Consider the following 25,153-nt stretch of genomic DNA (forward strand, 5'->3'; position numbering starts at 1 on the left):
GCTGATGTACCGAAGGAAAAGATGAAGTAATTCCTTATTTGCCACATTTCCTCATTTAAACCTATACTCAAGTATAAATTTACAAGATGCTCCACAGTTCTCATTTTTGCACAGGGTGCCCAAAAGAAGAACTTTATTCTCGTAAATGTATGATTTAACAATGAGATTAATCCCTTAAATTTACTCATTTTTTTAATCTGACCCTGATAATCCTACATAGCTGGACAGATTAATCAAATAATCAAAAAACCAACCAAGCGAGTCCATGGCGCCCTCTTGTGACCGGACCTGTTAGTGCACACAGCACACTTTTCCACCACCAATCTGGAAGGTAAAGAAATTGATGAAACTTGGCCAAATCAGAAAACCAAAAAATGCTACCCCCCCTCCAGAACTGCTGGTGGAAACAGGCGACCATCGCTTTACTTTCCAGAAAGCTAAGGAAAAACACCTCTGACAAGATTTTTTACATTTGTAATTTTTTTATAATACATATTTCAGTAAAATCTACTTCATTACATTGATAGTACAAGAAAAAATAGTATAATATACTTCAGACAGGAGCACACAGTTTAGTTCTGTTTTGTCGACGCAGACGTCCTTCTACTCCCTTTATGCCAACAATAGAAAAAAGACGGAGGGTGAGACAGTGCTATGGAGGGGGAGTCTGCAGACAGCTTGGACTGAGACTGACCCAAACAAAGAGAGAATGTGAAACAACGCCTGGACTCAAACACACGCAGAGTATCAAAAATGATTCCTTACATTTCTGTTTACAACAAAGTCTGTCAGCTTCTTATATTACATCTGATTACAAAAAGGGTTTGTTCATTTACAATCTAAGGCTGCTCACATCCTCTGAGCTCTGACCTGTGTGTGTGTGTGTGTGTGTGTGTGTGTGTGTGTGTGTGTGCGTGTGTGTGTGTGTGTGTGTGTGTGTGTGTGTGAGTGTGAGTGTGTGTGTGTGTGTGTGTGTGTGTGTGTGCGTGTGTGTGTGCGTGTGTGTGTGTGTGTGTGTGTGTGTGTGTGTGAGTGTGAGTGTGTGTGTGTGTGTGTGTGTGTGTGTGTGTGTGTGTGTGCGTGTGTGTGTGTGTGTGTGTGTGTGTGTGTGAGTGTGAGTGTGAGTGTGTGTGTGTGTGTGTGTGTGTGTCTACAACACTCCCTTAAATCCTTTGTGGGGAGGGAGCAGACATCTCCCTGGAGACAGTCTGAGCTGATCAGAGCTCCCTGTGGCTGATGGGGGGTCGGATGTGTCCCGCACTTCCTCAGCAGTGTCCACAGTCACTTCCTGTCCCCCATCGTCATCCTCAGGGCAGAACTCTCAGGACGACGTGGCATCTGGGGATGTTGCCTTTGGGCTTGAAGGGGGAGGAGCTTCAGCTGTGGCCTCTAACTGTGCTACCTCTTGACTGGAGGTCTGGGTCGGGGTTTTGGTTGGGGGTGGGAGTGGCTGGCTGACCTGGACTGAGACTTGTGGTAACGTCTGGGCCACCGCTGCTGGTTTAGCCAGGATGAGCTGTGGTGTAGGCCGACCCGTGGTGAGCTGGACCGTGGGGGCAGCTGCTGGTTTAGTGGCCACCTGTGCTAACGTGGTAGCGACGGGTTTGGCCTGGATGAGCTGTGTGATCTGGCCCGGCGGGTTCCCCTGCATGAGAGTGGCCAACTGGTTGGCTGGGATGGTGATGATGGTGATCTTCTCTCCTGCTTTGGAGCCAGCCGGCAGCATGGTGGGCAGTGCCTGGATGACCAGTTTGGGTGGAGCGACAGCAGAGGCGTTGGCTACTGTAACCGGGGTCCCTGTGGTGGTCGTAAGGAAGGAGGAGGAGTTTAACGTCACCTGACCCAGGGAGTTGGTCATGACCATGGGCATCGCTCTGATTGATCTGAGGGAGACAGAGAAAGTGAGCTGATCAAGCTGGCCTACAGTGGATCAGCTTCAGTCCGTGGCACACCAAATGATCCGATGTGTGGAGCAAGAGCAAGTCCTGGAGCAGTGACTCTTTCACCAAAGGTAAACGTGTAAGTGGGATTTACCTGGTAGCATTGCTGGGGATGACTGTGACGTAGGTTTGCTGGGGCTGGGTGGCAGCAGGGGAGGTGCCCAGGCCTGTGACCCCCTGCTGGTGAACAAGGTGCTGTGCAGACACCACAGCCTCGCTGTCTTCCACCTCCTCTCCGTCCTCTTCGTCCTCTATCACTCGGATGTTCTTGGGCATGTCTTTGAACTGGTAGGCCAGCCGCTGCCCCTCCACTTTAGCCAGGATGCCACGCTGGTAGTAATACCTACACACACACACACACACACACACACACACACACACACACACACACACACACACACACACACTCACACATTAAACTCTGGTTAGTGAACGAAGCCCACAGACTGTGTTCAGGACTTAGCTGTGAGTGTGGAGGCAGGCTGACCTCAGAGCTCGGCCCATGGTCTCGTAGTTCATGTCGGGCTTGTTCTTGTGTTTCCCCCAGAGTTTGGACACGGCCTTGGAGTCAACCAGTTTGAAGATGCCTTTATCCCTCTGCATCCACTTGATGTACCTGGGGCAGGTGTTTTTGTCCTGCAGCAGTTCCAGCAGAAACTCCCACAGGTAGGTGGTGTTACCTGCTGGACAAACATCATGCTCAATCATTTATCAGAATGAATCTGAGTATTTAAAAACACATCATGATTTAAAAGAACAATTTAACATTTGATAAGAAAGTTAAAGATTGGTAATGTATCATTTATAATGTTTAATTTCTATTTCTCTGCTTGTTGCTGACGGCTCTGATGTTTCCTGCTCATAGACAGTTTTGTTTCTGTGAGTTATTTGTTGTGTATAAATTGAGTCCAACTTGTTTGGTTAAACTGTGTTGTTGCTGTTATTTTCAACCTTTGTTCTAATTACCTGCCTTAGGACAATGGATGAACTTTAGTTACTGTGCTAATTCCAGCATATTCACATAGAGATGTACTGGGAGTGTGTGCGTGTGTGTGTGTGTGTGTGTGTGTGTGTGTGTGTGTGTGTGTGTGTGTATGTGTGTGTATGTGTGTGTGTGTGTGTGATTTTCTGCAAACTGAGTAATCGTCTTCCACAATCACAGCCTCCTTCACACATCACACATTAGCTACGCTGTACCTTTACACTGTAACCAAGTGTTACTTAAACAATTCCTCACATAGGTCCAGTAAATTAATTCAAAGCTTCGAGGTTTGTCAACACAGCCTTTACAGTGCACTGCATTCTGAAAACTGTGGACAGGAGTCTAGTTGTAAAGAAACCATTTCACATAACAATAGTAATAATAATAATAATAACAATAATAAAAAATAATAAGGGATGTTTAATACCACTACTTTTCAGACCGATACCAGTACAGTACTCCCTCTTGAGTACTCACTGGTACAGAGTACTGATACAAGTAGTACTTTATTTACATAAAATTTCATTTCACAGTGAGAGATCATTTTGAACAAAGACAGCACAGTCACTCTGGCAAGAAGTCCAAAAGGAAACACAAATATTCTCTCTGGGTTAAAAAATAAAACTAACAAGTGCCAGAGTTTAAGTTATCTTTTTAAATAAACTGAAGTGCAAAATAAAACAGTTTAACTGTTACCTCTCCCTGTAGAAGCCCATAACATAATAAATTTGGCCTTTTTAAAATGTAATAGGCCCATAACGTAATAACTGACCAATAATGTAATAAAAGTCCTGAACCTATAACGTAATAACTTTTGACCAATAACGCCACAACTTAGTACGTTACCGGTCAGTTTTTACGATACGGGCCTGATGCAAAAAAAAAAAAACTTTGAAAATGTAATAACTGGTCTTTAAGAGCTGTTTGCCAAAGACAAGTTGGTGTGTTTTCTTAATGTAGAAAATAATTTAAAATTGATTTTTTTTTAAATGTTTAAATGTAAGAAAAGGGAACAGTAATCCTCATTATTTTTGTGCTTAGGTTAAATATGTTCCGTTCTATTGTTCTATTCATCAGTTCAGGATGTTGAGACTAGAACTCACTTTTGTTATTTATTGTTTAATTTTACCTTGGAGAACAAAAGCCATAACAAATATAGTAGATTTAAGGAAAAACTGTTACAGAGTTCTAATAGATAAAGATTGCATTTTTCATGACAAAAATGAGTACTTTTTTGAGGCACCAACTGATATGCTATACGCTATTATGGTCAGTTATTATGTGTTTTGCCTATAACATTCTCAAAAAGGGCAAATGTATTACACTCTTGGCTGGTAATTGGGTTATCAGCTCAGTTATTACATTTTCAAAGTTGTTTTTTTTTGCATCAGGCCCATAACGTAAAAACCAGCCAGTAACGTACTAAGTTATTGCGTTATTGGTCAAAAGTTATTACATTATAGGTTCAGGACTTTTATTACATTATTGGTCAGTTATAACGTTATTGGCCTATTACATTTTAAAAAGGCCAAATTTATTACGTTATGGGTCATTATTACGTTATACACTCCCTGGTTCATTCATGTTGTCTGAACAGGACCTAACACATATTTGCCTTGGTGTTACACTGCAGCAAGTAGCAGCAACTACTGGCAAGTAGTGATGTGCGGATCGATACTTAAATATGGATACTTCCAATACCAGCTCTCTGTGCTCTAAAAATCGATTCTAAAACCATAATTTCGATACTTTTGATACTTCAGTCATTTGAGGTCCGGTAAATCATTAACAGGAACACAGTGAGTCACCAAACTGTTAAGAACGTATCTGAATGATACGCCGCTCTGTCGGAACTACTTTTCCTTCCGCCAGACTAAGTGTGTAATGCGTCAGTGCAGCTGCACGCTGCTCAGCCTGTCACTCACTTTTACACTGTCACAGGACAGAATGGTAAAGTGCAAAAGAAGTCATGTGTGGAGCTATTTTAGCTGTGTGGAGATATTTTAAGAAAAAACGTCAGGACTTGTGGCAACACAGCGATCCTTATTAAACAATTAGGTTAAATCACAACCAAGAATACGAGGCATTTATAATGAGGGGGACAGAGGAAGAGGAGAGCTCAGCGTCAGCTGCTGCTAGGGTGAGACACACATCTCTAAATCCTTCAGTGCTGCAAGCGGACACCATCTAGGTACAGAGGGAGAAAATGTGGGGCTTTAAGTGTTGCTAAGCACTGTTGCTATTGTTCCAATTAATAGATATGGCTATGACATAAGTAACAAAATAAATACATGCTTCAATAAATAACTGCATGAGTTCATTTAGAGTAATGATACATGAGTCAAGGAGATAATCTCACATGGGCAAAACAGCCTGGATTAATTCAGGTAAGGTTCCCTAAGGAATTGATTATTTGAAGTGGATTACAAACAACAGGTGTCATTAAATTACACAGAACAGTTGCAATAAAACAGTCATGTTAAGTTAAGAAAACTATCTTCTAGAAAACATAAATAAAAGATAACATTTAGTCTATAATATATACCCATTATAAATTTACAACCCATCTAATTTTCTTTAACTGTTGAATAAAAAATTCAAAATGTAGGTATTGACAAACTTGTGAAATCATTGGGGCATTTATTTATTTAATGATTTATTGTACTGGCAAATTCAAGTTAGTGGTATGATTTGAAATGCGTTAATTATTTTTTCTTTAGATTTACCAGACACATTACATGTATTTACACTAAGTATCGGTATTGGATCGGTATCGCCGATACCAGCCTGAATTTTACTCAGTATCGGATCGGAAAGGAAATCAGTGGTATCGCACATCACTACTGGCAAGGACCTACTCAACGTAAGATTGTTTTGCCTTGAGTATCGGCTGCTGGTATCGGCAGCCTTCATGACTAACAATACCTTGAAAAAAGGCTGGTATCGGCCTGATACCAATATCAGTACTCTCCCATCCCTAATAGTAATTATTTATATATCACTTTAAAAGACAGAATTTTACAAAGTGCTTTGACAGTCAGGACATAAAAATAAAATAATAACAATGGAGCTGAAAAAATGGTGAGTAGTTCCAAACTACGGCATAAAGGGAAGAGAAGAAGAGACTGTTGCTTATTTACCAGATGTAACAGACATGCAGGTTTTTAGGGCTGTGTAATCATCTCACTGCATTTCACTGGTTGCCATGACGCACAGCACATATCCCCAGAGTAGCTGAAAAAAGACACTTTTTCCCCCTCACTATTCCATGTTTATATCTATGTATTCAGTCGTCCCAAACTTTTATTAGTCTGTCACTCAGAGTGGAGTCAATCATCTTTACACTTCATTCAGCTCAGTCTCTGGGAAAGTGTAACACTGATCAGTGTCATGCTGTTACTCTCCAGCTGGCTGTTAATCCTCCTGCTGCTGCTACACCAGGAGCCACCGTTTCACTTTCTCATTCTAATATTACCCAAACACAGACATTTGAGTTATTAAAGAAACATTAATCATTGGATTACTTTTTATACTTATTTTAATGCTTTTGAATTGAGCAAAGACATACAGGAAGTGAGTCAAACCCTTCTGGAAAATCCAAACTTAATGATCCATCTTAAAGGACCAAAAAGAACGTCTATGGTCAGCTTGTGCTAAAGAATTCTGCTCTGGGGCTTCGTCTTAGGGATTATTTTCTGGGTTAATCTGCAGAAGATAAATCATTTACAAGTTTAACACAATGCTGAGCTGTTATTTTGGGCTTTTGGGAGGAGGTCCACCAGCATTCTAGGTGGAGGGGCTTTAAGTCTTATGATCTGTGCTTATGTGCTTCAATACTTGCTGAATGAGGTAAATATACACACGCTTTGACTCTACAGTCTTCAAAGAGCAATGCAGCCCTTACAAACCCCAACAAACATTCAAGCTTGTTGTTCAGTTTTTCTGACAAAACTTCCTCTGAAAAATGTGTCGTCATACTATCCTGCTCATTCAGCTGCTCAGCATTTTCAGAAACTGTGTGTGTTCATGTCACAAACCTTTGCCCTCCCTCTGTCTCTTCTTGATCCCCAGGTCAAAGGAACCGTTAGAAGCTGGCTGGTGTGTTTTGGGCTTCCGTCCACCTGAACAAGGCAGACAAAAACATTTCAGTTGAAATTGCTGCCCTTTGAATGTGAAAAACTACAATCATCCAGCAAATGACTGAGCTGAATATCCAGATCGATCAACTCCTCAGAGAAAATGTGGAGACAATGTTAAAAACAAAACGGAAAAAGACTACCGCAGCCCCTCACTGGCACTGCAAGGGGTTTCTGAGGCAGCTCAGGGCTGACCCTCAGGGAGATGTCAGAGCAGAGCTCCACAACAACAGTTTGCATTGGTTGCACTAATGCACCTAACTTTCTTTGTTGTTGGGTGCACCAGCAAGAACTTAAGGTGCACCAGAATGTTTCATTGCGTTGCCTTTGATGCCATTGGGTGAACTTTTTGTGGCTCTCCATAGCTTTCATATAATGTGAATGATTTTGAACAAGAATAAGAAATAGAGAATTACGTGTCTTTATCTGAAACACTTTTTGCGTATCAAAGATAAAGTGCTTAAAGTGCTTTACTGAGCTGAAACTGAAAATTCCATTTTAAAACATTAAGAAAAAAAAAATTTCCAAATCAAAGTGCTTCACTTAATTGAACTAACGTTTAATTCATTTAACTTCATAAGAAGAATTTCTTATTTAAATTTAGTGAAAACTAATTCCTCTTTGTATGCAATGTTATAAACAACATCAGTGTTTCCACTAAGTTTACAGCCTGGTAGGGCTGGGCAGGATGCCTGTTTTTGGTGTAATTTAAAGGTTGATCTTTTTGTCTGAGCTTTAAAACACACTCTAAATACAGTTGAAACTAGAACTTTACATATATATGATAGTAAACTATATATAAAGGCACATAACCTTTTTTGTCTCACCATCTAACATTAAATCAGATTAAACTTTTTCTGATTTTGGTCAATTAGGATTACCAAAATTATTTCTATTAGCTAAATGCCAGAATAATGAGATACTTTTTTAGACATTTTTTTTTACTTTCTTAAGAGTCAGGAGTTTACTTTGTTAGTATTTGGTAGAATTGCCTTTGACCTGTATGACTTGGGTCAAATGCTTTGGATGTGCGTCCATAAGCTGCAGGAATTTTGGCCCATTCCTCCTGACAGAACTGGTGCAACTGAACCAAGTTTGTAGGTCGCCTTGCTCTCACATGCCTTTCAGCTCTGCCCTTAAATTTTCAGTTGGCGTTGGCTTGAGATCAGAGCTTTGTGATGGCCACTCCAAAACGGTGAATTTGTCCCCCTTTAGCCACTTTGTTACCAGTTTGGCAGTAGGCTTAGGGTCACCATTTGTTCTTACTTTGTGAACTAATGTAGAAAAAAGTCTCTTGCGCGTCTCATCAGCCGCGGGTTGTGGGTTCTTGAGGCTTGTTTTCAGAAGTGTAGCTGCTTATTTGGGCTTTGCTGCCTGTATGATCCCTGCCTGGTTCTCTCCCAGCTCTCCACAACGAGGAAATGAACTTGACATGTTTCTTGAGTTTCAGTTTTGTTTCTCTTAACTGCTACTGAAAATTACTAACTACATTAAGTTCAGTTTTAAATACAAGGTTTGCTAAACTTCACCTGATTGTGATTCTCCCTTTTTTGCAAACGTTAAAAATCCAGCCGAAGGTTCTGCTTGAATCATTATTCTGATATCATTTTATGTATCAAAGGGTTGAATTGAACATTTATAAAGCGATTTGGATGAGAAATCAAAGTACCTAAATATACATTGTGTACGGTGATAAAGCCTAAAAATATTGAGATATTGGTTTTTGGCCATATCTGCCCAACTTACAGGCCTACAGGTGTGCCGTCTGTATGGTGGATTCTAGGGTTTGTGGTATCTCTGATGTGTTTGCTTTAGCTTCTTGTGATGTGAAAAATGTGTGCTCATCTCTGCAGGGACAGTTTTTCTGTTTGTGTTTCATTTATTATCTACATTTTTCATTTCACTGCCTCATTCATTTCTTGGTTCTATGGCTGTTTTTTAAAGTGTGTTTTAGTGTACATCTCTTTAAACTGCCATAAGCACAGTTCTGATAAATAAGAGTTTTCCCTAAGCCCTTCTGTGGTCACTGTTTAAATCTGAATGGAGCTGATGATGAGGTTTCCTCAGGCTGGTCCATGAATATAGCTGCTACTGTTAAAACCAGTGTTTCCAAAAACTCCTCTGCTGCACACTCTAGCGTAATGACGGGCTGAAATCCTTGTGTTTGAAATATATCTTTAGTAAACATAAACAATTGCAGAACTTTAACCCTGAGGATCAGGGGTGGTCAGTCTATTTAACAGTCAATACTTACTGTTTAAATTGGGATAGCTTGTTGCTACCCCTGCACATATCACGAGATGGACACCAATTAAATGACTACAAAAATATGCTGTAGGCTGGTAAGATATGCTGAACTGGACAGAAAAAAAATACTACAAGAAAACATCTTCAAAATAAACAGCATCTACAGATCCTCAGGCTGGAGGGAGCCATGTTGGAGTTTTTCAGGACACTGACCTCCTTTCTTCTTCTTGGCAACAGGTTCACACTCAGGAGGGATGGGGAAGGACTCCTCCTCTATGGGTCCACACTCTGTTGACACCTCCACCACTGTCTCCATCATCACATCCTCTGCTGAAATCAAAGAGAACATGATTTGCCTCTCTTCAATAGTTTCACAGCTTACAGCATTGAAAATGCAGTATCTATGATGTTTTTATCACTGGAACCTGCGACACATTCAATTTCAATCAAATCTGAGGAAATCAAAGGAAAAAGTGTCACGCCGTCTGTGAGGGAGCTGAAGCTTGGGTTTTGTTTGGAGCCTCCAACAGGACAATGATCCAAAGCAAACCTAGAAGTCCACAGAGGCTGGGTACTAGAAGGAGACTTTACTGGAGAGAATGGACTAAGGTTCCTGATGAACAAAGCCAGAAGCTCATTCTGACTGTGTGACACAGTTGCTGCAGGTCATTACAGCATAGATGATCTACTGGGGACTGAAGAAGCTTGTGATAAAGATGCTGAATGATTCTGGCACTCCTTAATCCTTATAGGTGGCATTTTGGGGGTGTCAGTTTGAGAAAACACATAAAAACATTAGTCAGTGTTTCCCCTACAATTATATAGGAGGGCAGACATGCTGGCTGTGTCATTCTGGGCCTTGCTTTTTCCAAAGCAACTTGCTGTGTGTGTGTGTGTGTGTGTGTGTGTGTGTGTGTGTGTGTGTGTGTGTGTGTGTGTTTCTCAAAGAATGCTGTGTCTCAAACTCAGCAGGGTGTACTGAGGGTAGGGGTGATAACGAGGAATTATGACATCATTCCTATCGGTCCGATATTACGGCAGCTAGCCCCGATAACGTGTATCTTTGTCAGCGCGGCGGTGCCCCACTGTCACTGTAAGACATGAACAGCCCGCAGTGAGTGATGCGTTCAAGTGGCATCGACATAAAAAAAACAACGCTTCCTGACTAGGAAAATGTAAGAGTTCCCCCTCATGTCGGAAAAGACTCATTAACTTGGTCATGATGTGGTAGTTACAGACTTGAATTGGCATCCACAGTATTTTTTTTCACATGTTACACATAAAAAATACAAATATAAACTCAAAAAGGCCGAAAGGAGGATTAGCAAATGTGGGAACCGTGATTTTCCGTCACCCCCTAAATGCATCACAACACAGCATGTTGACGCTTCAAAACAGAAAACATGGAGTCGACTTTGTGGGACTTCTTTAAAGTTTCTGAAGAAGACAGTTAATCCAGGAAAGTTCCATGAGGAGGAAAAAGGAGCAGCTTCAATACTTTTAACCTAATCAGTCACCTGAAACGTAACCATTGCTTCCACAGGGTTTTGAAAGCATGAGGACACCTGGATGCTAAAGACGCTAATTGCGTAAAGCCAACCACAACGAATCCACCGGGACTTACACACTTCTGAAAAATCCAAGAAATTTGCCAGACATGAGCCACAGGCTAAGGTAATTTAAGAATTGTTAAGAATACAGTGTCAGGTCAGAGCACGTGCTATCTTTCTAAGTAGTAAAGCTCGTAGCTTATCCTCTCCTTCTTTCTCTCTGTAGCTGTGTTTCCATTACATCTTTTCACAAAATAAAAGCGACATTGCTGAAGTTTCTATAAATTACAATTACGCCTTGCCAGTGTTTCCTTTATGACTACAATCACGCACAACTTGAGTAAAGTAAGGTGTAATGTCCAGACACTGCACTGATGATGATGACCATTCATGAACGTTGCTGTTTTTATTCACTAGTCAAACCGTGATCACACTAACTTAAAATAGGCACGAACAAAACACTAATTGAAAATCATCATCTCCTCTCACACTGAAGCTGGATTTCCACCAAGCAGTACGGGTCGGTTCAGTACGGTTTGGGACGGTTTGGGACAGTAAAGTCTCATCCCGTTTGTGTTTCCACAGCAAACTGTACCCTCTCATGGTGGGTGGCGTGTAAGCTGCATGCCGGAAGCCACAGCTGGTAAACAATAGCGCGACGCCGTAGCAGCTTACCCCGCGATTAAATCCAACAAAGAAGAAAACGTGACACAGTAAACAAAGAGCAGGATTGGAAGACATGCAGCATTTCATCCTCTCTGTGATTTTCATGTAACTCTCTGTTACAAAGTGCAATCAAGCTTCGTTTCAGAGAAGTCTGTGAGCCGCCAGGAGAAATGCAGCCGCTGTCAGGGTAAGTGACGATTCTTTTGACCAATCAACCGTCTGCAGTGTGTTGCTCCACCTCCCGAGAGCGGATCGGTTCAGTCTGGCACCCATACGAAAGGGTCCCAAAAAAGTGGGACGGCTCGTCTCGGTTTTTAGGGATCCGTCCCGGGATGAGTCTGTGGAAACGCCGCTAAAAGCGCACCGTACCGAGACGAACCGACCCCGCGGCTTGAGTGAGATCTTACACACACACCTCCGCCCCTCCCTCCTGCTGCTCTCTGACTCTGACCCGCTCACAGCCGTCATAATGCCTACATACCGACAGTCAAAAACACAAACATCTGCACTGAACACAGAACTAACAGCAGAGCTGTTACAGTATGAACACCAGAGTCGTTTGTGACACGTAAGCGGAGGTGAGGGAGGTGCGTTGTTATGAAGTCACATGTTTTTGCGATAATGGTGTTTCCATTGCATATTTTGTGATAAACTTCTCTGAAAATTTTTTGATAAAACAACAGTTTACTACTGAAAATGCTGTGATTATATGTTATTTTTAAAGGCATTATTGAACTGGCTCGAGTGGGCCAGTGGAGCGCACAGTCAGCTGACCCGGAGCCTTTCAGTTTCACTTTGATCCTGCGTTTGTTGTCGTCCGGTCTCTGGGGCTCTTTCTAATTGTCTGTTGTCATCCTCAGTGAGAATGAATGTTGTAATCATCCAGATAAATATCAAACATGTCTGAAAATTATCAGGGCGGCTCCAAGGAGTCTGTGAGACTGCCCCAGACGGGGCTGATTTTAGTCCCCGACCAGATTTCTTCCCTGATTGTGGGGAGGACCGAATCTGGGTTTAATCGGGGCGAGAATCCTGTAGTGTGAGCCAGGCTTTATAGAGACGGGGTCCAGTAGGAGCGCAGGCTGGTCTCACATGTGTTGAAATGTGTGTGACGCGTTGCTATGGTAACGTGCACAGCGGAGTGGTACAATAGTGATTTAACTTGCCGAACTAACTGTCAACTGGCGTGCATTAGACCAATCTAAAGCACGCCAGTTGACATTGGAATTCTCACTGACCATGGTATAATATATGTTAACCAAAAATGAATAACCCTTTCTGGGATCTTGACAGAAAAAAAAACAGAAAATAGATAATAACACTATGAATGAAATATATAACACTATTTTGAAATAAATAAATAAATAACCCTTTTCAGTTTTTTCACAGAAAAAAAGACCATGAAATATTAACTTTCTTGTAGACACCACTCTCTCTTATTAACTTCACTGTGAAAACCAGAAAGCAAGCAGGCTAAGAAACCGAACTATGTGATACAACACCTACCAGCACAATACATTTCACTACCATTATGGTTGTATAACAGGTATTTTTTTTCCAAAGGGAGGGGTTTCAGATAGGGCACAAACTGCCGCAGGGTTGAACAGAAAGTTACGTTCTATCCATGTGTAAGTCTCGATCATGTGGCCAGACTGAAAAAAAAAATCATAATGTGCCTCTGGTATTGTTCAGGGGGCTGGGTAAAGTGTGGAGGCGGGCCGTATCCAGCCCCCGGGCCATAGTTTGGGAACCACTGCTGTACACAGTAACTGCAATTGTAACAGTATTTTGGTTTTGATTATAGAATTCACGTCATGATCTTTGGTTAATATATAAATGTTTGAGAGTGTGTGTTATCGGCATCGGCCTGTAGAAGCTGAAAGTTATCAGTTATCGTTATCGGTTCAAGAAAAAAGTTATCATGTATCCCTAACTGAAGGTGTGTTTACCTGTATTGCGTTCATTGTGCAGACCTCCGGGAGACTCCATGTGCAGGAGCGCTTCAGCTGCCTCAAACGTTTTGTCGAAACACACCATGTCATGTGTTGTCATCTCCACTGAAGAGGAGAGCAGAGTGGAGGTCAGTACACAGTCCGCCAAGAACTGCCACAATACAAAAACATAAGTGCAACTAAAGTTCGACAAAACACACCACTACTTTAACATCTGTTAGCTGTTGCCTTCTGTATTTGGAGGTATGAGGTAGCTGTCTCTATCTCACTACCCCCATCTATGAAATATCTCTTTATCTCTTTAAGTGTGCAGGTATAGCAACTCAAAATCTATTAGCTCATTGACACTGATATGGAGAAAGCAGCCAGCTGGAGTGAGGTGAGTAGTCTACTGTTTCTCTGAAGGTTAGTGCTTGTGAAAACCACTCCTTCATGTGAAACAGAATCCATTCAGGGTGGGACAGTACCCCTCCTAAGTGAGTGCTCACTATGCATTATCTCTTTAATGTAAACCCTTACACTCACACCTCTCACGTCAGATCAAACAGAGAACTCACCTGTCTCAGCCACTTCCGTCACCACCTCCTGCTCCTCAGCAACGTCCTGCATCAGGTATGTCTCATCATCGTAGACGAGGACCTGAGCTGAGTAACACTCCTCCACCTGGGCGCTGGGCACCTCCTCCACGATCACTGCCGGACACCCCTCCTCCTGCAGCACCACACCTTCTTCCTCCTCTACAGCCTCCTCCACCTCCTCTCCTCCTTCCACAACCACTGCCTCAACTTCCTGCTGAACCACCTCTTCCTCATCCTCCTCCTCTTCAGCCGACTGATGCTCACACTGAGTAATTTAAAAACACATCAAGGTAAGATTTCAAACAATGATGCAGCGCAATAAACTGAGGGAAAATCATATTATGACTTTTGATTCTTTATTTTCCTCCTCCCACTGTGCCTCAGTAAACAGAAGGTGTTGGATTTAATCAGACGTCTGTGTTCAATGAATTCCAGCCATGATTTCCTGACTTTCTGTGCTATATCAAATTAAGAATCCCCAGGCTGGTTTCACTTTTTCAGAGGCCGTCTGTTCTAACACTACAGAGTCTGAGAACAGAGGCTCCACGTAGACGTGCACCGATTGATCAATGTCGATTTTCTTAATTTTGGGGAATTGGTGATCGGCCCATCCTTACATATGAAAATGAGCTCATATACCTCTGGGGAAAGTTCAACAGCCAGCCATTGTTGCTTTTTGCTCTGAGACCTAAAACTCAGGACTCTTTATGGGTTATTTCAGTTAAAACATAAAGATTTTATTGTTTCACAGGTATTGTTGGGTGATTTTCAATAAGATAAGATTGGAACATTGAAGGTACATGCTGTCAGTTATGAAAAGTGAAAATCAGTATTGGCAGGTCAGGTTTTTTAAAGAACGTTGATCGGACAGAAAATTGTGATCGGCGCAGCCCTAGATTCACGCTCTTCAGTTATTTACTCTTAATGAGAACATTTAGCCTGCGTTCAAGCCTGTAGCTTGTTTTTTAGTCTTCTTCTGCTCATCTGTCCTTTTTCTGTCTTAGGCTCCAGTGTCCACCATCACTACAAAATTAATCACAGAAATCGTTTTCAGCTAAGAAAAACACAGATCTCTCTTCTCACTACTAAACTTCATCAGCAGGTGTAGTGTTGTCATAGAAACTTAAACATGCCATAAACCAATCCAGTCCTGCTCGCCTCAAGGGTAGCTGGGAAAATAGCATTTAGGGATGGCTTCTATAGGTGCTGATAATCTCATTTTAAGTGTGGATTAGGATCAGGCATATATCTATAAGGGAGACTGTTTTGAGATCACTTTGAAACTCCTCACAGGGACTTTATTGAGTGAGTCCTGCTGAACTATCAAAATCATGCAGTTTTGCAATCAGCAGGTTTGTAAAACAGTTGAAAGTCATGCTCTGTCAGGCGTCTTTTCCAAGGTACAAACAAGAATGACTTAAAAAAAACTGACTGACTGACTGACTGACTGAATGAATGGAGGTTGAATGGATCATTCTTGATGGACTCCACCTGCTTGTGCTATAAGGACAGACTGTTCTGTGAGCACACACCAAAGCCTGAGAATGCTGGGTCGGTTATTACTTGACTCCAAATGAAACACAAACAGATACAACAACACATCCCCTGCTGATCATCCTGACCCCCTCCCTACTGTACAGGTTACTCATTTTCATAGGGTACAGAGATGACTAATGTCATTACCTGAAACCTGGGCTTCAGGCTTGGTAATGTCTTTGTTCTAAGATAGGGGTGTCAAACTCATTTTATTTAAAGGGCCACATACAGTGTACTTTGATCTCAAGAGGGTCAGACCAGCTGCGCGTGGTGGTGTTCCCACTCCACGTCGTGTCTTAGAACGGTCTAACGCACGCTTCCGAGTAGTCTAATCCACTTAAACCTTGGTCCCACAAGCTGTAAACTTCAAAAGAAATAATGAATAATTGCTGTAAACTTGCTAAATGTGCTCAAATATAGGAACTATTCCCAGTTTGAGTCTGCACTGATGCGTAAAACTCTCTTGGAATAGTGTTTAGTTCAGCAGCTGACAAATTCAACTCAGCATCTCTTCCTTTCCACATTAAATGTTCTCTTAAAATTGTAACAGATCATTTTGTAACTTTTTTTGTGTTCTCTTCATCTTTTTTGTTTTCAATCTTGTTGAGCTCTTCTGATGTTGCTTGCTTGTAACGTTGCCTAGCTTGTTCCTTGTTTCCTCTTCTTCCCATTCATCATATGTTTTCTTTGGTCCAAAAATGTTGAAATTGACTTCAAAATTCATATTTCAGCACTCTTGTGTTATCCTCACCCGTTGAAATGTGTGTGATGCGTTTCTATGGCAAAGCGCACAGAGGAGTGATACAATGGTGATTCAACTTGCCGAACTAACTGTCAACTGGCGTGCATTAGACCAATCTAAATCACGCCAGTTGACATGGAATTCTCACTGACCATGGTATAATATTGATTCATCAAGGCTACTGTTGTCAGGGGGCATCGCCGACGTAACAGTGGTAAGAACTGGTAAAAAGGAATTCTGGTAGGTGCTAACGTTAGCTCACAGGCTGGCCTGGGATTCTTCTCTTGTTTATTGTCAGAGCGATACAGCGCCCCCCAAAGCTCTGGCATGTGAACTGATCTCTGGAAACGGCTTTTGTGGATGGCAGACACGGCTTCGTCTTTACAGCACACTTTTTTTGAAAATGGCACGGAAAATAGTTGGATAGGAAAGTTTGACTGACTTCTCTGACTGTTTTGTTGACATCCCCTTCAGCCCAGCTCCATCTAGCGGATGCATAACGCAACCCCATCCACCACTGTAGCTTCTACTCTATGCGCCTTATAATGCGGTGCGCCCTATATATGAAAACAGTTTTCAAATAGGCCAGTCATTGCAGGTGCACCTTATACTCTGAAGTGCCTTGTAGTGCGAAAAATACGGTATGTTGGACTATGTGTGATTCACTTCTCTGGCTTAGGAAAGGGAAGGCTTACCTGCTGGGGCTCCTCCACCACAGTGACATACTCCACTATGTTCCCTCCTCCATCTGACACTACCACAGAGGTCATCACTCATTCCTATCAAAATAAAAGCACAGGGTATCAGAGTGCACAAGACATTAAAATGATGTGTCAATTCTATGAGTGTTGGTGTTCATCTCTCTGTGTCTGTGTGTGAGTTTGTCAGAGAACATATCATGTGAAAGCCCAAAGGCAGAAACTCTCCTCATGACTTGGTTCCAGCAATGGTGAGGCTTTTTTCTCAGTAAAAGAAGATCACCACTGAAACTGTTCCTCAATCTGAAATCTCTTGTGAACTTATGCTTACACAATGAAGCAGTGGTGACACTTATTTTGCACAACTGCAAATTTCTGAAAGTTATAAATCATGATGCATCATTATGACATCTCGGGTCCAACTCAGGGGTCTGTAAGTAACAAAACATCTAGCTTAATTTGTAAAGCACCTTTTGAAACTAAGTTACAAGCTGCTTCACAATAAAACAAAAGACAGTTGAGAACACACAGGTAAAAATGAAAACAATGCATAAAACAATGTAAAAGAAGTAAAAGGTTGATAAAAACAATACAATAAAAGACAGATATAGGAAGAGACTTTAAAGATGATACTGAGTTTGTCTGCCTGAGATCTCCAGCAGGGAGTTCCAAAGCTCAGGGGCCTGAACAGCAAAGGCTTCGCCCCCTTTTGACACCAGTCTGGATTTAGGAACCACTAGTAGGGCCCTGCCGGAGAATCTCAGGCAACAGTCAGGCTCATAAGGAGTAAGGAGGTCATAAATAGGAGTAGGGTTGCACGATGTACGGATACTGAGAAAGTATTAGTATTCCTGTTTTCAAAAAGTCAACAATACCTGTAAGTATCACTACTCCAAGGCAATGAGTGTCGATTACAGTGTGATAAGCAAACAACTTTAACACCGCCTGCATTTGATTCAGCACCTGAGCTGCATAAATACGACCCAGGTTTGGTTGATATATCGATTTTGTTTGCTGCTGTTCAACATTTAAACACCCATAGTTTAAATAAATATCAACCTCAGTAATTCCATATGTATACATTTTTGTCTTTTACTCAGAACATTATCAGTATTATCCCACAGAAGAGCATGCAGGTTATCATTTAACACTAGTATCAGATCAGTATCGGGTTCAGTCGATACCCAAAGCCCAGGTGTCAGTATTGGGACCAGAAAAGCTGGATCGGTGCATCCCTACTGTTGCCCACCTTTTGTGCCATGGCAAGCACTGACTCCACATGTGTACAGTGGACAGTAACAGTAAACTAATAAAACAATTGGAATGTCATAGTAATGTTCTTGTGCGTTTTTTGACACCCAGTAGGGCTGAACGATTTTGGAAAATAATCTCATCTGTGATTTTTTGGACCAATATTGCGATTGCGATTTAGCATGCGATATTTGGGGGAAGGGATGTTTATCTTTTACATTATTCACTAAAAAACGTTCTATAGGATAAGCAACACGACAAAGGATATTGTTAACATGTATACAAGTCTTTCCGCTAGGCTAGGCCAACATGTTATGATGAAATGAGATGAACTGATGCATTAATTGATAAGAATAACATATCTTGATTTAATTATTACAGTCACAGCAGAATATTGACTGATTGATTTAACTTCAAGCCTTGAAGCCATGTAATATAATTATCATTAATTACCTTAAATAAAATCAGAGAAAGAAACAAAGCACTGCAGAACAACAGGTCTGGTATGACCAATAGTATATATAAAAAATAAATATGAATCCACTCTTTTATGAATCTCACACAAAATAAAGTGCAGAAATATGCATAAGACCAAATTTCTGGCTCAACCATTGAAATATGCACCTATTTATAAAATGAAAACAGAAACACTGTGTGAACATATTAGGGCTGAAACAATTCCTCAAATGATTCGAGGTACTGGATTACAAAAATTACTCGAGTAATTTTCTCCGCCTCGAGGAATCGTTTAATTTTTAAAAAAGATCAAAGAGTTGTATTTCAAATAGAGCTGAGGCCATATTTAGAAAGTTTTCCGACCCCTCAAGCTACCTCTTATACAAAATAGCAACTAGCAACAAATCTAGCTTCTTTTCTGGAGTTTGGAGACTAATGGGTCATTCAATGAAACGGGTGCCATTTGGGTCCGCAACATTTGATGAGATGTACAAGGCACAAAAAATGTGTCAAAATATGTTTACAAATTTTGGAGCTACCAAAGCAAGTGCTCTTATTGACATGCTGTATCAGAAAATTCTATTTCTTAAGGGGAGAAATTTTCATTTGAAAAAGAACTGCTCTTTAACTAAACAAAAATGTATTTTATCCGATTACTCGATTAATCGATGGAATTTTCAGTAGAATACTTGAATACTAAAATATTTGATAGCTGCAGCCCTGGAACATATATATCAAATGTATAAAAATCTTACTGATCTCTCATCCATAACAAACCACAAACTTAAGTGCAGAAATATAAATAAAACAAATTTTGGGCTCAACCACTGGAATGTATAAATGCATGGATTGCACTTTTTAAATGCACTCCAAAACTTTTTTTTTAAATTGCAGTCTTTGTGATTTGAAAATTGCATTGTATTACATTGGGATGTCAGTTTAAATTCAATTAATTTTTCAGCCCTAACACCCAGCACCCTGTTTTCTATCTGTTACTTTTCAGGAGTTTGATGAAGATCTTTGACTGAAACATTTACGAAGCAGGGACCCTTTTAGGTTCACCTGAAGATTATTACTGATGTAACTGACACATGTAAAACCTGCTGCTCTTCAAAAGTAACACTCCCATCATTTTAGATTTAGATAGTGGAGAAATATACATTAGTTTTCCTTAGAACACCTCACTCTACCAAAGAAAATCCCTCTTTTTAGTGATATGGCTTAGGGCTGCACGATTATCGCAATCGCAATCGTAATCGCAATGTCAGCACATGCAATTATGTAATCGCAAAAGAGGATATCGCAATCCCAATCGCAATGTCAACACATGCAATTCAGATTTTTCTCCATGATAACCAAGCAAGTCTGTAGACTCATCATGACACAACTTTTTTTATTAAATCGCAAGCACAATCGCAATCGCAATATTGTCCACCTTATCGCAAATCGCACCTTTTCCCCAAATCGTGCAGCACTAATATGGCTGGATCTTGAATTGTGAAAATAGACTGTGGGGAGAGAGATGGGACGACAATGGGGGATTGACCAGAGCGGTGTGCTGCTTGGACAGACATGCTGGAGAAGGTGTTTGACTTTTACATGGGAAAAGCCGAGTCCTAGCTTTCTCTGTAACTCCCTCTATTCCACCAACTGAACCTTTTATTCAGTATTAATCCATCTGCTGATGAGCAGAGCAACAAAACCTGCCTGCACCAAGGTACGCTCTGACAAACAGGGACAGGTCAAGACATTTTAAACTGGGGTGCCCCGACCAGGGCACTGACTTATGCAGGGAGGCATGAATTTTGTGAGCCCGCACTCAAATAAATAGCATTTCTTTTTTCTTATTTGTTTATATCAAAATTACAGGATTAACAAGCAACTAAAAAATAAAACAAGCCTAAAACAAAGCATTTTTTTAAATAATTAAAAAGTAGAATAAAACTGAAAGGTGCAGTAGTGCACTGAAAACAGTACTGTACATGCCTTTTTAGCTGAATTTTTAAAATCAAAATGTATAAAATGGTGCAGCTTTCAATGTGAATTTAAACAGTCTGCCTCCTTTTAAACTATGAAGTGTAGTTTTTAAAACAGAAGAACACCAAACAGTTCAATTCCAGGAGGGAAACAGAGCTTATCTTGTTCAGTTTTTAAAAAAATAAAACAAAGCTGGTTTTGAGAGTGTTCTGTCATTTGCACCCATTGTTTTCTTTAACAGGTAGGGGAAAAAACTGTCAGAAATAGTAAATCAAATTTTGGTGGATAAAATTTGAGATTTTTTAATTAGGACCTATCACCCAGCCCTAATCACAACCAATATCAGATGAAGTGAGTCCCACTGTCTAATCATTTTTTTTTACTTCAATATTTGGTTTGTCAGCAGCAGCACATCCTTCACAGGCAAAGAGTCAGTATATTTCCTGACAACTTAACACTAATACTACTCCATGCTATCTGCAACCCTGTCCAAGGCTGTCCTTTGGATGTAAATACATTTCTCTAGTTTATTTGATGCAGCCTTTAGGAGCCTGTCAATCTTTAGCAGTGTTGCTATTTTATAAAGAAAATGACCCAAATCACCTTATGAGGGCTCTATTCTTGATTTTTAGAACATAATGGTGCCTTTGAAGATATTTCAGTGTTTTAATAATTTGGGGCAACATTTTACATTTAAATTGATTTTTCACAGTAAAATGAGCTGCAACAGCAAGGCAGGCGTCTTAAAACCCTATCTTCTTCTTTACAATTCCAATGACAGAGTATTCAAAAGTCTACAGTGGATTTGCGGTGCTGATGGTTCGTGCTAATGAGAGCGACTGGTAGCGCACATCAGACCAAACTCCTTACAAGCTGCTGTTTACTTTCTGAGCGGGTTAGCAGCTCTCTATTCTCTGTGAGCTGCAGACTCTACTGTTAGCCAACTTCATGCGTCTGCAGCTCATCAGCCAAGACTTTACGAACTTAGACACCAGTGCTTCACCTGGCATTAGGCGCTAATAACAGTAACTTCAGATGAGCGTTGACGTTAAATTGAGTAAATGAAACAAATCCTGAGTTCAGCACTTCATCTCAGATCGCCCTAAATTGACTGAGTATTGGCTGCTAGCACTACCGTTAAGTTGCTGAGCTACAAACATTTAGCAGAAAGCTAACAAACCCATTAATCTGTATCGCATTGTTAAGGGAGCGCACAGTTATGATTTAAACAGTAGAGCGATGACAGGCATGTTTGTGAGGACCAGTTGTGTGACATGCTGGTGCAGAAAGTTTCCAGCTCTTACCTTGTTTTGCTTTTGCTTCAGAAAAGTTAGCTCCTCGGCTAGCGTTATGTGGGCCCTGCGTAAGCCAAGCGGACAAGGCCAAAACGCTTACTTTGCTCACATAAACGAATCTTTGCAAGTCTTCTTTTCGTCAAAATACACTCAGTGTGCTCCTTTCGACGTACTGGGTTAAAGGCTGAAGACTGGAGGCGTATTTAGGCTCAGAAGTTGTGTTTTGATCGGTGCTGTTTTGTAGCTCTGCTGTAGATTTCCGGCGCGCCGCCTCTACGCTACGACAGATCCAGAGCGTGGTGACGTCAGTGAGACAAAGCCTATGGACAAAGCCCGTCAACAATAAACCATTTCTCGTTCTGGGCTATAATAAAACAAAAAGGTTTTATGATTTATAAAGTCCATGGGACAAAATGAACATAAATTAGTATTTATTTCTCTTCATCTAATATCTTTAAATTGTAACTTTATTTTAACTTTAATGTCGCAATCATATTTTTTTCATTTTAATTTTTTAATTAGTTTCTTTGTATTAACTATGTTCCAAACAGACCCAATCCAGAACATTTTTTTTTTGAAGAGAAACAGAAGTTGTTTTTAAAGTCTTCACCATTCTGACTACTTACTGACTACTTCTGCCTTGAACATCAGTAAATCAATCCAGTTTAATAGACAATCAGTGGCGTTTTCTCCCGGAGGCCAAGGGAAGCCATGCTTCCTCTCTTTTTTTAGACTGTAGCTGTGATTTAATGAAAATATTCCTTTTTAACAGTTTCGATACTTCTTCTGTGTTTTGTCACCGCCATCTCCTCCTTATTTCCCTCCTCTAGTTATTGAGAATTTTACAATGTGTAAAACAGCGCCCTCGTAAATGTTCTGTGGCGAATGCGTGGTGAAAATACGATACTGCACGTTGCTGTCCGCAAGGAAGCCAAGCAGAGTTGGCATCCCTTGGTGAAAAAAAACAAGAATGATTGACCAATCAGATGAGGCCGTGGTCACGACACTGCTCATCTGTGATTGACCAAGACTGTGCCAAGGGAAGCCACCCTGTCTTTGGCCTCAAACCAATCAAATCACAGTATCGTCATCCTCGAGCCACTGAATGAAATCAGAGAGATTAGCACATTAGCAGTGTTCATGAAGCGGCCGGTTGTGCGTCTAAGTGGGCGGTTGAATGAATTAATAAGATGTTTAAGCTAAGTCAAGAGGACAATGTACGTGTGTGAATGAGTGAGTGAGGGTGGGAGAGTGAAAGGGCGTGTGTCGGTGTTTGAAGTAAGTAAAACGAGCGCTCTCTGGGCGCTCTAACAGGTCCGTTACATGAAATAGCGATACAAACTGCAACAAAGCCTTTTATGTACCCCACTCCCTAAAAAAAAATACAGATAACAGGCTTTGTCTCACTTGGCTTCCTCAAAAAAAATCTCCACGCGACGCCACTGTAGACAATATTCACGTATAACCTGATCATCTGACAACACATTTGAAAGCCTGTTTCATATTCCTTCGCCACCTATCCTTTGTCCTCAACAGTTTCCATATAAAGTAAACACAAGAAGAGGCGGAGCTAGAAGGGTGGCTGGGATGTCACTGGCTACCTCTGGAATAAGATTGAACATCTCAGGTGCCCCCCTAGGAGCAACATTCAGTTTAGTACGGAAGTGCTAAAAGTTGCTGTTCACTGAGGATCCCCCTGAGACAGAAAAACCAGAAGTCACGTACACACCAGGTCCAAAAAAAAAAGACTTTTACGACATTAAAAACATATTTACAACCTGGTTCAAAAAAACAACTTGGGTCTGAAATGCGGATTTGACTATCCGCACACACTGTATGGTGGGTGAATTTTTTTCTAATACTGTTTAGAAGTTATTAGGATTGTTTGATTGTCCAATCAGAGACATAGCTCAGGTCACATGACTGACAGGTACCCTGTAGCTGCTCGAAAGGAAGCTCAAAGTTGGCATCATATCCAATCTGGCTGAGTCTGCGGATTGGCTTCATTTCACGGAACAGGGAACAGACAGATGATGACGTGGAGTCTATGTCCATGTTTTATACAGTCTATGGCAGGGCTATTCAATTAGAAATTTGGCAGGTCGGATTTTCAGACTAAGGACATGAGCTGGGCCACACATTTACAGCAGCAAAGTTCAGCTGCTGTGGCCTATTCTGGAGCTATGCAAGTCTGCTTCATAGTACTTCAGCTCTAGTTGTGAGACGCCATAAAACTCTAAATTTTAGTGGCCCCTCCTTAAGAGATCCCTCAGGAAAGTTTGTCCGAAACATGGCATGTTGTTCAGTTTGCTGTCTTTGGACATTTTAAAATTTCAGCACTGCATCACACTCATTGCAGAGCAAACATATTGGTTGGGTTTTTGAACTGGTTGGTGAAATAAAGAAATACTTCCCACTCCACGCAGGACAGAGACATGCTATTTCCACCTACGTAGGGCTGCTAATGCTCAGTGACACAATGCACTGGGTTATTTACCTATGAATATACCTTTTGTCGCTGTTTTTTTTTTTTTTTTTTTTTGGTTCTTTTTCTTTGTTTTTTGCATTCATCTAGGACAACCTGTTAAGACGCATGTATTTTAAAGTCAATAGACTTAAGTCCAATTCAAGTCCCAAGTCATTGATGTTGAAGTACAAAGTTGCAAGTCTTTAATGGTATCGTCAAGTTGAGTCCAAAGTCATCGAAATTGTGACTCAAGTCAGACTCGGGTCCAAGTCACATGACTCAATTTAGCACCTCTGCCTCGACCAATTGTTTAAGGGTAATCCAGTTGGATTTTTGTTTTTGGATTGAATACAATTCTGAAAGTAGGTTGTTCAAAAGGGAAGGAAGAATTTCAAAATGAGATCACTTAATCTAATCTTTCCAAATCAAACCTTCAATTTGTGTTGTTCAGAACTTTTAAGTAGGATTTGGATCACTTGGATCCAAAAAATTCATTTCATACAAAAACCTGAACAGTTACTTTTGTAGCTTTTGTAAGGATGCTGATATTTTGCATTACTAGCCTATGTGTAATGTCTGTTGAAAATACAGGGACAACAGGGGCTTAAGGCAGGGAGTCAGAGTGAGGGAGAAACAGGAGCAGACCAACAGGTAAGAAGGAGTAACATGCATATATTTAT

At 40.9% G+C, this 25,153-nt stretch overlaps 1 protein-coding gene across 4 annotated transcripts; it reads right to left on the reverse strand.

The window, feature by feature from the left end:
* Positions 1–458: 458 nt before the first annotated feature.
* On the reverse strand, positions 459–22,311 carry elf2a (E74-like factor 2a (ets domain transcription factor)). Of its 4 annotated transcripts, none has more exons than XM_074674609.1 (9): positions 22,016–22,311; positions 17,025–17,108; positions 14,031–14,316; positions 13,471–13,578; positions 9,519–9,632; positions 6,960–7,043; positions 2,428–2,620; positions 2,035–2,283; positions 459–1,883 (listed from the first exon to the last, which is right to left on the reverse strand). In XM_074674609.1, exons 2-9 carry the CDS (start codon positions 17,097–17,099, stop codon positions 1,322–1,324), a joined length of 1,671 nt encoding a protein of 556 aa, XP_074530710.1. In that variant the 5' UTR covers positions 17,100–17,108; positions 22,016–22,311; the 3' UTR covers positions 459–1,321. The 4 variants fall into 4 exon arrangements, with proteins under 4 accessions (XP_074530710.1, XP_074530709.1, XP_074530708.1 ...); XM_074674608.1 differs by having other exon boundaries at positions 2,428–2,623; XM_074674607.1 differs by having other exon boundaries at positions 9,519–9,635.
* Between the last annotated feature and the right edge of the window lie 2,842 nt (positions 22,312–25,153).

Source organism: Halichoeres trimaculatus, unplaced genomic scaffold (assembly GCF_033239565.1).
Source record: "Halichoeres trimaculatus isolate MK-OKI-2021-1 unplaced genomic scaffold, fHalTri1.1 fHalTri1_scaffold_7, whole genome shotgun sequence".
In the NCBI taxonomy this organism is placed as follows: Eukaryota; Metazoa; Chordata; class Actinopteri; order Labriformes; family Labridae; genus Halichoeres; species Halichoeres trimaculatus.

What these genes read in the sequence shown, in the direction of transcription:
- elf2a (XM_074674605.1), bottom strand. Translation starts at nt 17,099, where the DNA reads ATGACCTCTGTGGTAGTGTCAGATGGAGGAGGGAACATAGTGGAGTAT. An exon ending in GACGGAAGTGGCTGAGACAG is followed by an intron (nt 13,579 to 14,030) that starts GTGAGTTCTCTG and finishes TCTCCTCTTCAG; the next exon opens with TGGAGATGACAACACATGAC. An exon ending in ACCATGGGCCGAGCTCTGAG is followed by an intron (nt 2,284 to 2,427) that starts GTCAGCCTGCCT and finishes GTGTGTGTGTAG; the next exon opens with GTATTACTACCAGCGTGGCA.